The sequence below is a fragment of the Aspergillus versicolor genome, assembly GCF_001890125.1.
Source record: "Aspergillus versicolor CBS 583.65 unplaced genomic scaffold ASPVEscaffold_10, whole genome shotgun sequence".
Taxonomy (NCBI): domain Eukaryota; kingdom Fungi; phylum Ascomycota; class Eurotiomycetes; order Eurotiales; family Aspergillaceae; genus Aspergillus; species Aspergillus versicolor.
The window spans coordinates 566,788-578,974 of record NW_024467533.1 but is presented as its reverse complement, the minus strand read 5'-3'; the positions used below and the strand labels follow the sequence as shown (position 1 = coordinate 578,974).

The window sequence follows — 12,187 nt, the reverse complement described above, 5'->3', positions numbered from 1 at the left end:
GTGTCCAGACGGCGGACATGGCCGATGGGCAAGAGCTTGAGCTAAATCAACTAAACCTTTGGAAACGAAGTGCCGGTTCCACCGTCCAATGGCAACCGCTTGCTGTATCTTCATGAATGCAGCCCATTAGCTAACCTTTTCTCCAATGTTACTTTTCTCCCGTAGGGCCCTCGAGTCCCCGCACCATAGCGTGCATGCTCTGCATGATATGACCCTCCGCGGACTTTACTCCAACGAGGAGAGACCCGAGGAGAAATGAAAACTGCTCCGTACGGGCTCGAGTGACGGTCGTTGATGGAACCCCACCCCAAGGTTGTTCTAGGCCGGATTGAAGTTTACTCAATCCAAGGGCCTGATAGTCTGATGGCGACCGCCGGAAACTCATCCCGGATGTATTTAATGGCCTTGTCATCCCACCTCCCCAGAAGTCTCTGTCTCTCCAATCGCGCTTCTCTGCCATAATGCGTTCCTCACTGCAGCTCCTCGCCGTTTCGGCGCTTCCACTTGCACAGGTCTCCGCTGAGACTGTTCTCGGTGCCTATGTCTTTGCGCGCCATGGTGACCGCACTGCAAAGATCCTCAAGAACACAGAGCTCACTGATCTCGGGTACCGGGAGGTTTTTATAACGGGATCCTCCTATAACAGTCGTTACATCAACTCGAGCTCAAGTCAATATGTCGCTGGCATCAGCGAGGATGTCGTTAAGCTCTCCCAGCTTACTGCTTCGGCGCCAGCCGATGCTGTGCTCCAGAACTCTGCTACTGGCTTCCTGCAGGGTCTTTACCCTCCTGTTGGCGACTTGGCCAGCCAGGAATTGCGCAACAAAACAACCGTCCATGCGCCACTGGACGGCTATCAGCTGATCCCACTATCCTTGATCGATTCTGGGGCTAGTAGCGAGGACAGCACTTGGTTGCAGTCAACGTCAAACTGCCAGAATGGCATAGTGAGCAGCAACAACTACTATGGGTCCAAGTTGTACAACGACCTACTCGACTCCACCAAAAGCTTCTACGAAGACCTCGCCCCTCTAATCAACACCTCCTTCTCTGAATCCGACAGGACCTTCAAGAACGCCTACTCTATCTTCGATTACCTTAACGTTGGTTACATCCACAACACGACCAACGTCCCATCCGCGGAGCAACTCCACCAGGCGTTCCTGTACGCCAATATCGAACAATACCACCTGGCCTACAACTCCACTGAAAAGATCCGCGCCATCGCTGGCCAAACCCTTGCCGCTGAAATGCTCATGGGCCTCAACGAAACAGTCACCTCCAAGGGCAAAGTCAAGCTCCACGTCGAATTCGGCGCATACGCCACCTTCCTCTCATACTTCGGCCTCGCCCAGCTCCCAGAAGTAAACGTCAACTTCACCGGTGTGCCCGACTACGCTTCCTCTATGGCCTGGGAACTCGTCACAAACTCCACATCCGACTCTTTTCCAGACCCCAAGGATATCAGCGTCCGCTTTTACTTCCAGAACGGCACGCTCTCCTCTTCGGATGACCTAACGGAGTACAGACTCTATGGCGAATCCAGCACCGCAATCCCATGGTCGACCTTTGTCGAGAAGACCGAGGAAATCGCCATCATGACCACTGACCAGTGGTGCGACGCCTGCGGGAACACTGACGGGCAGTGCTCTTCATCTGGCGATTCCGGCTCTGGATCCGCCTCGACAGACAGTGCATCTGGTGGCAGCGGTGGTATCTCCAAGGCTGTGGCCGGAGTTATTGGTGCTATGGTGACGCTTGGTGTGATTCTCGGCTTGGAGGCGCTCATCTTGCTTGTCGGCGGGTTCCGGCTTACCAGGAAGGGCAAGGGTGCCGCTTTTGCGGCTGCGGAGGTGGCCGAAAACAAGTAAATTGTTTACTAGCAGTTCGCCTAATTATGTTGCTACGAATTTAGTTTACGACGCTAATTTACGTTGAAACGTCTCCAAAATGAATTTCGTGTCTTTGGATTACCATCCCGTGCGAGGAACCATAACTTTGTAGAGCAGTACCTAGAAGTACCTGAAAAGCATATACCCTAATCCAGTATTCAGCAGCAACCCTTCTCCTTTTGCTTCTATCCAAGCCGAGTCTGAATCTCTGCTTGTAGCTATATGACTACCCAGACTGCTACGTCAAGATAACAGGTATCGTTATTCCCATAACATTCTATCAGCCTCGTTGTTGTATCTGGTAGTTTAGGCATATTTCACCTCATCAGGCTAGAATACAGTGCTAACCTGGAAGGTATCATTACACCAAAAGTCGATTAATGCACAATATGCTGACAGATATATCCAATTACTCGGGGTTTATACTCTACTTGCATGTTTCTGTTCAATGTTGTGGTGCTGTTCGGCGATCTATAAAAATGCTTGGCCCCGGCTGACGTGACGTGACCAACTGAAACTTCCCCGAAAAGCTTCAACTTCACGACTTTTTTGGATCTCGCCAGCCACACTCGCACCCCACGACGCCCAATCCGTGAAAGGGCAAGGCTTCATGCCCCCTAACTAATACTGAATAAATTGGGGCTTCTAATTTATGCATAACGGACATACTCAGTCCAGACTCTCCGCAAAACTTCTAAGTTTGCCTTGCTCCAGAAGCTCGCAACACCCCATCTCGGCCTAGAGGGCGCAATCCCTCGATCGGATCGTCTCCTTTCCTATACTCTCTCAAGATGTCGGCCCATTATGCCACAGAACCAGCACCGACAGCGTCCGCGACGCTCAACACAACCTTCGGCCCCCTCCACATCGCGCTCTTTGCAAAGCAAACCCCTCTAACATGTCGCAACTTCCTGCAACACTGCATGGACAACTACTATGCCGGTACAATATTCCACCGCGTTGTCCCTGACTTCATCGTCCAGGGTGGTGATCCAACTGGCACTGGCTCCGGCGGCACATCCATCTACGAATACCCTGAATTCGAATACGATCCTGACGCGCGTGACCCCAACGAGAAGGTTGTACTCCGCGATGAGTTACATAGTCGATTACGGTATAACCGGCGCGGGCTAGTTGGTATGGCGAAGAGCGAGGATGGCACGTATGGAAGTCAGTTCTTTATCACTCTTGCCAATACGGAGCGCGAGTTGAATGGGCAGTGCACGCTTTTTGGACGCATTGAGGGTGATACGTTATACAATATGTTGAAGATTGCGGATGCGGATCGCATCGAGGGAACTGAGAGGCCCGTATATCCGGTGAAGATTACGTCCTGCGAAGTGGGCGATCTGGGACCGTTCGCGGAGAAAGTGAAAAAGAGGCAAGTTGTCGCTACAGGGCCAAAGACAGAAGAGAAACCGGCCACGAAGAAGAAAAAGAAGTCCAAACCCGGTAAAGTCTTGCTTAGTTTTGGAGGGGATGACGAGGAGGGTGAGGAGGATATGCCAATTCGACCTGCGAAACCGAAGTTCAATCCTACTCTTGTCACAGACACAAAACTCCCAGAAAAGGATACATCGAAAGAGCCGTCCTCGGGGACGCGTAAAAGACCTCGTTCTCCATCACCAAATCCAGCGCACCAGCCCTCTCCTCCACCCAGAGCTCGCGCAAAGACACCAGACCACGCGAATCAACTTCCATTACCGGACCCCGAATCTCCAGAACGCTCCCCTTCACCGCCACCACAAAGACAGTCATTCCTGTCACGAACAAATGCCGAAATCGAAAACCTCAAAAACTCCATGCGCCGCACGGTTCAAGCCCCAGCGGCCGAATCCAAGCCGAAATCTGCACTCGAGGCCATGATCCCTCAAACAGCAATCCGAGGTCGCAAACGGCCCGCTCCAGGAAGTGTCAACGCCGGCTCAGGCTCCACATCTAACGGCATCACAGGCTTCAGCAGCACTAACAGCGCGGAAGCTGAAACCCTGAAGATGTTCAATGCCTTCAAGGCCAAGCTGGAAAGTTCCGACTCCCAGCCCACCACATCATCCTCAACAAAACAACCCTCAACATCAAAACCCAGTGCAGCCGCACCTACGGAAAATGAAGAAGCCGGCGCCGACGAAGAATCCCAGCTCTGCGATCTCCACTTTATCGCGAATTGTCAATCATGCAAGTCATGGGACAGCTCCGGAAACGCTAAAGCCGGCACTGCTACTTCTGCAGACAACGACGCCGACGACAGCGGCTGGCTCAGCCATCAACTCCATTTTGGTAAGGACACACTCGGTAAAGACCTGAGCTGGAAAAAGGAGCACCAGGACGCCGACACGCTTATGGTGATTGATCCTCGTGAGCGGGAGAAGGAGATTGCCGGTGGGTCTGGTTCGAAACGGGGGAAAGGTAGGGGGTTAGAGAGAGACCGCGAAAGGGAGAGGAAGAGGGGAAGGGTGGGAGATTTGGAGTGGTCGAAGAAGTAATCCACACATACGGACTACAAGCTACTTGGTATATTCGCAATATAGGCGTCTGTGTCGACCTGGTATAGCTGATATGTATCGTATAATCTCATAAGAATACCAATGGCAACAATACCATTGAAAAACATACACGGATAAAGGGTATAATGGTATACTCTCTCTCTCATCTTTGTAACCACTAAGCCTGGTGATCAAGGAAAGGAAACATAAACTGAGCATACAAACCAGTAAATGGCTAGGTAGCTTGCAACAAATCAACACGAAGAGCTCAACTTCGATTGCCTCCCAAGCACGGTGGACAGACAAAATAGAGACCTTTTGCATCATGGATGCATTCATTGTCGGCTAAGGTACAGCCCGCGCGTCTCGAGATTGCCCTCCCTCCCTCCATCCTCATTCATGTTCCCTGACTTTGTCTCAATCCGTGGGTTGGTAAAGGCGAACTCCTTTAAGGCAGTAGTATGCACGCCGAAATTGCTCAATGTCTTATTCTAAACAGTGTACTCTGTAGCCGGCGCCCAGTCTTATAACCAGTCGCACGTACGTATAACCGGCCTCCTATCCGAAATGGGAAAAAAAAAAAAAAAAAAAAGACGTTGTGATAAATATTCTTCAAGCTCGGCTTGGATGTTCTCATTCATAGTATAGGGAAGGTGGAGGACATAAGAAGGGAAGGGTCTGTAGTGATAAAAGGTATAAATTAGACATCAAGCTTTCTTTCGTCGTTTCCCGCCTCCGTTTCTTTTCCCTCCCTGAGAATCATCTCCCGTATCAAGGGCACCAGTGCCGTATTGCGACGGGTCTTCAACTGTGTTACTGGGGCTCGTGGTTTCGCTGTCTGTGAGCGTCTCCACTACCCGTCCGGGGCCACTGATGGCGGGATTTGTGGCGGCTTGGTTGGAGGGTGCGTTACCATAGCCATTGTTATCGAATCCTGGGAAGAATCCGGGACTCGCTTGGTGCTGGTTTGTTCCTCCGAAAAGTTCACCATCGCCGGCTAGATGATCGAAATCGAACAAGTCGTTTCCGTCGTGTTTGATTGTTGGGTCATCTGATATTGGGGGTTCAACTGTGGCAGGTGCCTGAGCAGCACCCGTAGAGTCTCCTGGAAGATCCATATTCCCCCTATTATGTTGATCATAATCGCCAAAGTCGGTAAAGTAATCGTTGTTAAAGATCTGGTCTAGCTCAAGGGGAGGAGGGGGGATGTTCCCATCAGCCCCAATACCAGGGATGGCGCCGGTTGGGCTGAGTGGTTGTAAGAGGTTCGTCAGGTTCTGAACAGACCGGTCTTGCTCCGCCTGCATCTTCATCAGGTTATCGATTTCGGACCGAGTGTTAGCAAGGCGTGATGAGTAATTGTTTGGCATTGGCGGTGGCATCGGGCTAATCAGAGAATTATTCTGGGGTGGGGTTTCGCCGGTGTCGTTCGTGCCACTCTCGTTTGCCATGAGACGGAGCATATCCGCACGTTGGTTGGGAGTGAGAGGAACATTACCGCCTGAGGTCTCAAGTGATGATAGTACATTTGGGAAGTCACTATAAGTGGTTGGAATTCCGTTTCGTGCATTCGTGTTCTGAATGACGGACATTATGTCTCGCTGGGGGTATTCCTGGGATTGGGGAGCAGTAGCCTCTTTCGGCCGCGGGCTAGTGTCAAAGACTTCTTCGACTTGTCCAGATTGTGAAGCGCTTGGCTGCCGGGCATGGCCACGAGGCTGCGGCCGATCGTATGCGCTTGTGGCAGGTGAAAGTGTTGTAGCACGACCATGGTTGTCCGCGCCGGGCGGCGCTTTAAGCAGCAAGGGCTGTTTTTTCATTGACCGCGGGCCACCGGGACTATTGATCGAACCGGTGCCCAGTGGGCCAAAAGAATAGTCATCACTCATATCGACAACATTACCCTGGTCCTGTGAAATTGCCCCCGCGAAGGAGTTTGCGAGATTCTGGCCTTCCTGGCCCTGGAGGCTCCTGTTATACACGGTGGCGAGGAAAGTAAGTATAGCATTAATCGAGTTCTCATGGCGAGTATGCTGCTCCTGAAAATTCGCTGCCTGCGCATAGAGCTGTTCATGCTCCCTCCTTAGCTTGCTGATGGTGCTGGATATGATCTGTTGCTGTTGACGAATTGCTTGTAATTCCCGATAAACATTTGAGAACTGATCCTTCGGTAACGGCTGTTGTTGCGCAATCAGAGATAGCTGACGATTCCGGGAACCGTCATCCCGTGTTACCCCAACATTATCATCAGCATACTCATCAGGTTCGTTTTCCGCATCCTCTGTTTTCACACGCACGTAACTTTTGCTGGTTTTTGTTCCTTGTGCTGTTGCATTTTTCGGTTTCTGAATCAACCATAGCAGGTCGGGATGGCCGCGTTTGAAGTAAGGGTTGGCATATTCACTAGGGCTCTTGTTTTTCCTCTCGCTGGCCCGCATGGAATTGTCTGAAAGGCCCACTTTCTTATGGAACCCGTACATGTTTAACTGTCGAACGAAAGAGGCATAATTGTTGTGCTTGAACAACTCCGGGATTAGCGTCTTAGCGAATTCGTCCTCGTCCAGCACGATGAATGAATTTCCGTCGTCGGACCATCGGATCAAATCGGTGTTTTTAGATTCGTCAAGAAAACTAAAAACCGTAAAGTTAGTGGTCTAGCCAAGGCATCATCAAGACGGAGGAACCAGTATACCTGCTTAGTTTCTGCACAAAGGGTGGTATTTGTTTTCGTTTTGCCTGAGCCTCCCTTTTTGCTACCATTGCCCGTTGGTAGAGCTCATCCAAGCTCTCTGACCAACCTCCAGACTCGGGTCCATTGCCTTGCTCGGGAAGAGATGCTGAGGGCTGTTCGTAGCTGCGACTTCGGTTCACAATCTGGTTTGCTGGTTGTCTACGTGCAACCTGGTTGGACGCTGTAGAGGTGCTGGGAACATCATGAGTGGATGGCGGTAAGCCAGCGGCAGTGTTGTAAGAATTTGTATCAGGAAAGGATGGGGCGGGAACAGTGTTGGAAGATGTATTTTGACCCCATTGTAAGAATTGGTCATTTGACAATGGGGCTCCTGAAGTCGCCGGATAATTCGGTAGCTGACCCAGCTGGGGGTGGACGGCTGGGGATGTGCCGGGGGCAGGTCTCTTGCGAGTGATTCCTTGAGGGCTCATTTCAGGCAGTCGGAGGTCCAACGGTCGGGAACTGCTCGTCTTCTCGGGTCTTTAACAGACCGCTGCCTTGCCCTAGGCAGATTCTTTCGACGGATCGTGCGATCTAGCTATGCGAGGAGGGGGTGGAAAAAATCAAAACCAACGGTCCGAGTCCTGCACGTTCGGAGCGGGAGATATTGCGGGGTGTGATAGAGAAATGCGACTCCAGAGAACTTTTCAACAGAAAGAAGCGGATCAAATCGTCTTGTGGAAGCTGTCTCAAAATTCGTATTTGAAGTGATAATACTCACGAAAATGACGAAAATACGAAGGGATAAAGAAGATGACCGACGGCTTCAAACTGATAGATCGCGGCTGCGCGACGGGCGGGCGCAGTGAACACTAATGCGGAGAGCGAACGGGGTCGGATTCTGGATAAAAAACGAAGACTATTGATGGCGCAGGTAGTTGGACTCGTCTAGGCGATGGGTGGAGGAAGACGAATCAAATTGTCGGCCAGCATCAAGGCTGGATTGACACTGAAGCTGCAGCGGTGATGGAGAAAAAAAGGCTCTTGTAGCGTCACTCCGGAGGGCGGTGGAGAGCCCGAGCAAGCAAGATAGCGCGAACGGCTAGTGACGAACTGGGGAACACGAGGAATAATGCAGAGTGGGCGGAATGCAAAGCAACTCACGTCCAGAAGTTCTTGCGGATGAACAGCAACAGGCTGCAACAACTTGGTGGAAGACAAGTTTTCTTTCCTGTTGAAGAGATCTTGGCGCCGATAATCATTGAGGCCAAAGAGAAAAGTCCATCCTGATTGGCTGGATGGCTGAGTCACGTTCTTAGCACGTGCGGGCCCTCGAGATCGTCCCAAAACGGAAATCTGGAGATGAAGAGATCCAATGGAGGTTCATTCTCTCAAAAATAATAGTCTGTGATATTCATTTGCTATTGTTTTTTTCAAACATGTACACAGAAATTAAATTCACTGCAAATATACATGGTCCCCAGTGAGCTGTTCAAAATCCTCAAGAATACTTTGCCAATCGTCCGGCCTATCACGGGAGAACTGCTGCAAGCTCTTGAGCGCGGTCAAATCTGCGTCCATGTGATTCTTCTTGGTCGTCCCGTTCAGAATCGTGGTATTTCCGAGGCCCAAAACGAGTCCGTACAAAGCCGTAGCTGTTGAGACTCCCGCGCCCCTTGCAAGCGACAACACCGGCTTGGATTGAACCAGCTCGGGGTTTGCTGTCAACGTCCAAAAGCTTTGGTACACGATCTCATGCTCTCGACAGTAAGCACGGAGGGGAACATCGAATTGGGTCCCACCGTAGAACCGGTTTTGCACCACAACAGGCTTTATCTTGGCCAACGACATAATCTCTCTCAGGATAGGGAGTGTGGTGTTTGAAATGCCCAGGTTGCGGATTCGATGGGGAACATATGTCTCCAACGTCGACCACGCCTCCATTGTCTGAGCCATGGTGGGTAGCGGAGAATGAAGTACAAAAGTGTCGATGTACGTCTCATCCGCGCTTTCATGCGCAGTGGCCGGGCGAAGATTGTACAGAGACGCCTTCACAGAAGCGTGGACTTGGTCTGCTACACTATCCTTGGGGTTATACGGCATATCATTGGGGTTTTGTCCCTGGACAGATGTGTATTTTGTTTGAACCTGACAGCTGTTTAGCATTCCGATCCGAAAGAACTATTCGAAGTGTCCTCCAACATACGTATAGATCCTCCCGGCGAACAATCCCATCACCGATGGCTCTACGTATAGCTTCACCGACCAGATCTTCCCGGTAATGTTTTGGTTGGCCTGCCGTATCTACCGCGCGAAATCCAGAGCCAATTGCTTGATGCACCAAGTCCGTTGTTCGGTCCTTCTTCCATGCTGTGCCATAAAGGAAGCTTGGGATGAACGTGGGGTTCGCATTCTGGACGGGGCGTAAAGAATAGCCTTCCCAGGACATCCTAGCAAGTGCGGCGCGAGCCATAATTTATTACTTATTTAAATCATTCAGGTTGAATGTCGAGGCCGAAACAGGGCAAGAAGAGACAAGAGGTCGGAGTTGGTCGTTGTGACGTGTGACGGGAGGGGCCTCAGGCTCTCAGATCAACCACGGGCAATCCCGGCCCAATCACCTCCACTTGAGCTTTTGGTTTCATCATTCAACTTCCAAGTCGGCTCTTCAGTGCTATACCATCAACATTTGGTTGACCAGAAAAGGCACAATCTCTGCTGCAATAATCTTAGTTTGGAATCAGAAATTCTTCTCCTGTGTGGTCCCTGGGTAACACGAGCGCGGGTTGTTCCATACTCCTAAAATGCACAAGTATACCGGCGTTCACCAGACGCCTGAGGTCATTGATAACGGCACCCATTAGCATACTGGTTGGGGAAAAGGTCGTCCTAGTCTTCTCCGGTCACATGCAGCATATCCAAATGAAATATACTCTATCTGAGAATTCGGCCACGGCCCCTGGTTCGGAAAACGCCATGCAGCTCAGTCAAAAACAGCCATGGGTACAATGATATCGTCGCAAGAAGGCTTGGACGAATGATTGTCAATTTTAGACTGAATTGAACAACCACGGAGATCTCGTTCCAAGGCACCGTGCCCATGAAAGCTTCCGGATGCCGGGGCTCCAAACCTTGTCAGACGAACAATGACCTTCAGCCCCCCAACTTTATATAACATTGGCTCCTTTGGATCTCCTTCCCAAGGATTCTCTATGGCGGCATGCCTGGGACCGAAGCCTCATGGGTCCAAGATGTTTAACTACACATCATCTACAAACCTAGTGGTGATATGTAATCTTGACTGTTCACCGTGGACATCTACTCTCGGCGCCGTCACTCACAAGCTTAAAGTTTAGTCCCCAATCTTAAACACGCAATGACTATGCAATGGAGAGCCAACGAAATCCATAAAGGAGGCCAGGCCTGGAACCTGCCAGCCGTCGTGAAAGCCCTCGCATCCAGCACCGTTAGGTTTGATGCTATCAGAGCCTTCAGTGACTATCAGCATGCGTGCACGGCAACTCTTCGTTCTATTCAACCTCGTTCTCGTGGGCAATGTAGCCCTCGCAGACCTAGACCGCAGTGATGTCCCCGAGCTATGCAATTGGGTTTGCCAGTCCGTTGTAAGCGCCTCCGAGCGTTGTGACAACCAAACAAGCGACGATAGTGCCGAAATGCAATGCATGTGCGACATGGACCAGGCAAGCACACGAATCCCTCTGTGTGAGGCATGTATTGCGCAGTACAGGGCAGATAACCCCAGTGGCGACGATGGTGATGATGATCCTCACGACAATGGTAAGTAGAAAGGCCTCATTTCTTCCCTCAGAATATATGCCACTGACTTATCATCAACAGACGCATACGATATGGTTACTTCCTGCAGCTTTGAAACTACATCCTACACTCCTTCTTCTTCCAGTGCCTTTGTTTTCCGCCGTTGTGGTCGTAACTGTTCCAACGGGAAGCCCGGATACTACAACACCCAGGGCCCATATTACTATCCGCCGTATTATCCTCCCTATCCTCCTTACTACCCTCCTTATTATCCTAATCCAACTTTGTCGACGGCCGTCTCTGTGTCAGTTTCAGTTTCAGTATCTGCCTCATCTAGCTGCAACTCTTCCCCTGCTGCTGGCGGCGGCGGCGAGGGCGGCGAGGGCGGCGAAGGTGGCGTTGCCCCCGGTGTTGCTCCAGCTCCATCCCCGTCGGTGTCAGTTTCTTTGTCTCCATCTCTATCCCCATCGCTGTCCCCCTCTCCGTCTCTACCTGTATCGCCATCTGCTTCTGCTTCTCCGTCTCTGTCTCTATCCCCATCTGTGTCTCCATCTCTGTTCCCATCGCTGTCTCCCTCTCCTTCGCTCTCTGTATCTCCTTCACTATCTCCCTCTGTTTCTCCATCTCCATCTATATCCCCATCTGCATCAGTCTCAGTGTCTCCGTCGCCATCTGTTTCTGTTTCTGTTTCTGTGTCTGTGTCTGTGTCTGTCTCTCCGTCGGTATCCCTGTCCGCATCTCCGTCAGAATCTGTCTCAGTCTCAGCCTCACCAGCCTCCGAGCCCTCCCCCCCACCACCAGGTGTTGGTGGTGAGCAATCTCCGTCTAGCGAGTCTCCGCCAGCTAGCGAGCCGTCTCCTACCAGTGAGCCATCCCCTACCAGTGAGCCATCTCCTCCAAGTGAGCCATCTCCGTCCGAGACCGTGACTGTTTCAGTGACGGCGAGTCCTTCGCCTGTTGCTTGATTCGCAATCGCTTCGGCTTTATCGTCCCGTCTATCCCTTACATATGCAGTGTCTTGACCGTGGAGCAGTATCCTGTCTAAGGATGAACTGGATACACCGGAGATGGTCTCAACATTCAATCTGCAATAACAACAGCAACAACGAAACAAAAGCGGGTGTAGCAACTTTCTCGTTTACTCGTCGGTCAATCATAATCACATACTGTAAAACAAAAAAAACTATGCCGTTTCTTATTATAAGTCTGTACTTAACGCCAGTTTCTGTTACTTAGTATTTTGTTTTGCGCAGGCTTGAGTATGGAAAACCGAACGGCCTCCTATGCTGTATTATATTTATTTGTCGTGTGCGCTGCCAAATAAATAAAATAATATAAAATGAAATGAATTTATTTACGGAATA

The 12,187-nt window shown here is 50.8% G+C and overlaps 5 protein-coding genes across 5 annotated transcripts; 3 read left to right on the top strand and 2 right to left on the bottom strand.

The window, feature by feature from the left end:
* The first annotated feature begins 288 nt into the window (after positions 1-288).
* Positions 289-2,336, top strand: ASPVEDRAFT_313764 (uncharacterized protein). The gene is made up of 2 exons (XM_040810466.1): positions 289-2,147; positions 2,266-2,336. Exon 1 carries the CDS (start codon positions 462-464, stop codon positions 1,869-1,871), a length of 1,410 nt encoding a protein of 469 aa, XP_040671908.1. The 5' UTR covers positions 289-461; the 3' UTR covers positions 1,872-2,147; positions 2,266-2,336.
* Positions 2,337-2,434: 98 nt separating this feature from the next.
* On the top strand, positions 2,435-4,512 carry cwc27 (putative peptidyl-prolyl cis-trans isomerase). Its single transcript, XM_040813322.1, has one exon. It carries the CDS (start codon positions 2,684-2,686, stop codon positions 4,373-4,375), a length of 1,692 nt encoding a protein of 563 aa, XP_040671907.1. The 5' UTR covers positions 2,435-2,683; the 3' UTR covers positions 4,376-4,512.
* A 570-nt stretch (positions 4,513-5,082) lies between these two features.
* On the bottom strand, positions 5,083-7,537 carry ASPVEDRAFT_32464 (heat shock factor family protein; the record flags this gene model as incomplete). Its single annotated transcript, XM_040810608.1, has 2 exons — positions 5,083-7,006; positions 7,068-7,537. The coding sequence occupies 2 exons, from the start codon at positions 7,535-7,537 to the stop codon at positions 5,083-5,085; spliced, it is 2,394 nt and encodes a 797-aa protein (XP_040671906.1).
* Positions 7,538-8,432: 895 nt separating this feature from the next.
* ASPVEDRAFT_45560 (putative aldo-keto reductase (AKR)) lies at positions 8,433-9,587 on the bottom strand. The gene is made up of 2 exons (XM_040813321.1): positions 9,253-9,587; positions 8,433-9,194 (listed from the first exon to the last, which is right to left on the bottom strand). The coding sequence occupies exons 1-2, from the start codon at positions 9,517-9,519 to the stop codon at positions 8,505-8,507; spliced, it is 957 nt and encodes a 318-aa protein (XP_040671905.1). The 5' UTR covers positions 9,520-9,587; the 3' UTR covers positions 8,433-8,504.
* A 786-nt stretch (positions 9,588-10,373) lies between these two features.
* On the top strand, positions 10,374-12,098 carry ASPVEDRAFT_313664 (putative GPI anchored protein). The gene is made up of 2 exons (XM_040810464.1): positions 10,374-10,844; positions 10,905-12,098. Exons 1-2 carry the CDS (start codon positions 10,523-10,525, stop codon positions 11,786-11,788), a joined length of 1,206 nt encoding a protein of 401 aa, XP_040671904.1. The 5' UTR covers positions 10,374-10,522; the 3' UTR covers positions 11,789-12,098.
* Positions 12,099-12,187: the final 89 nt, after the last annotated feature.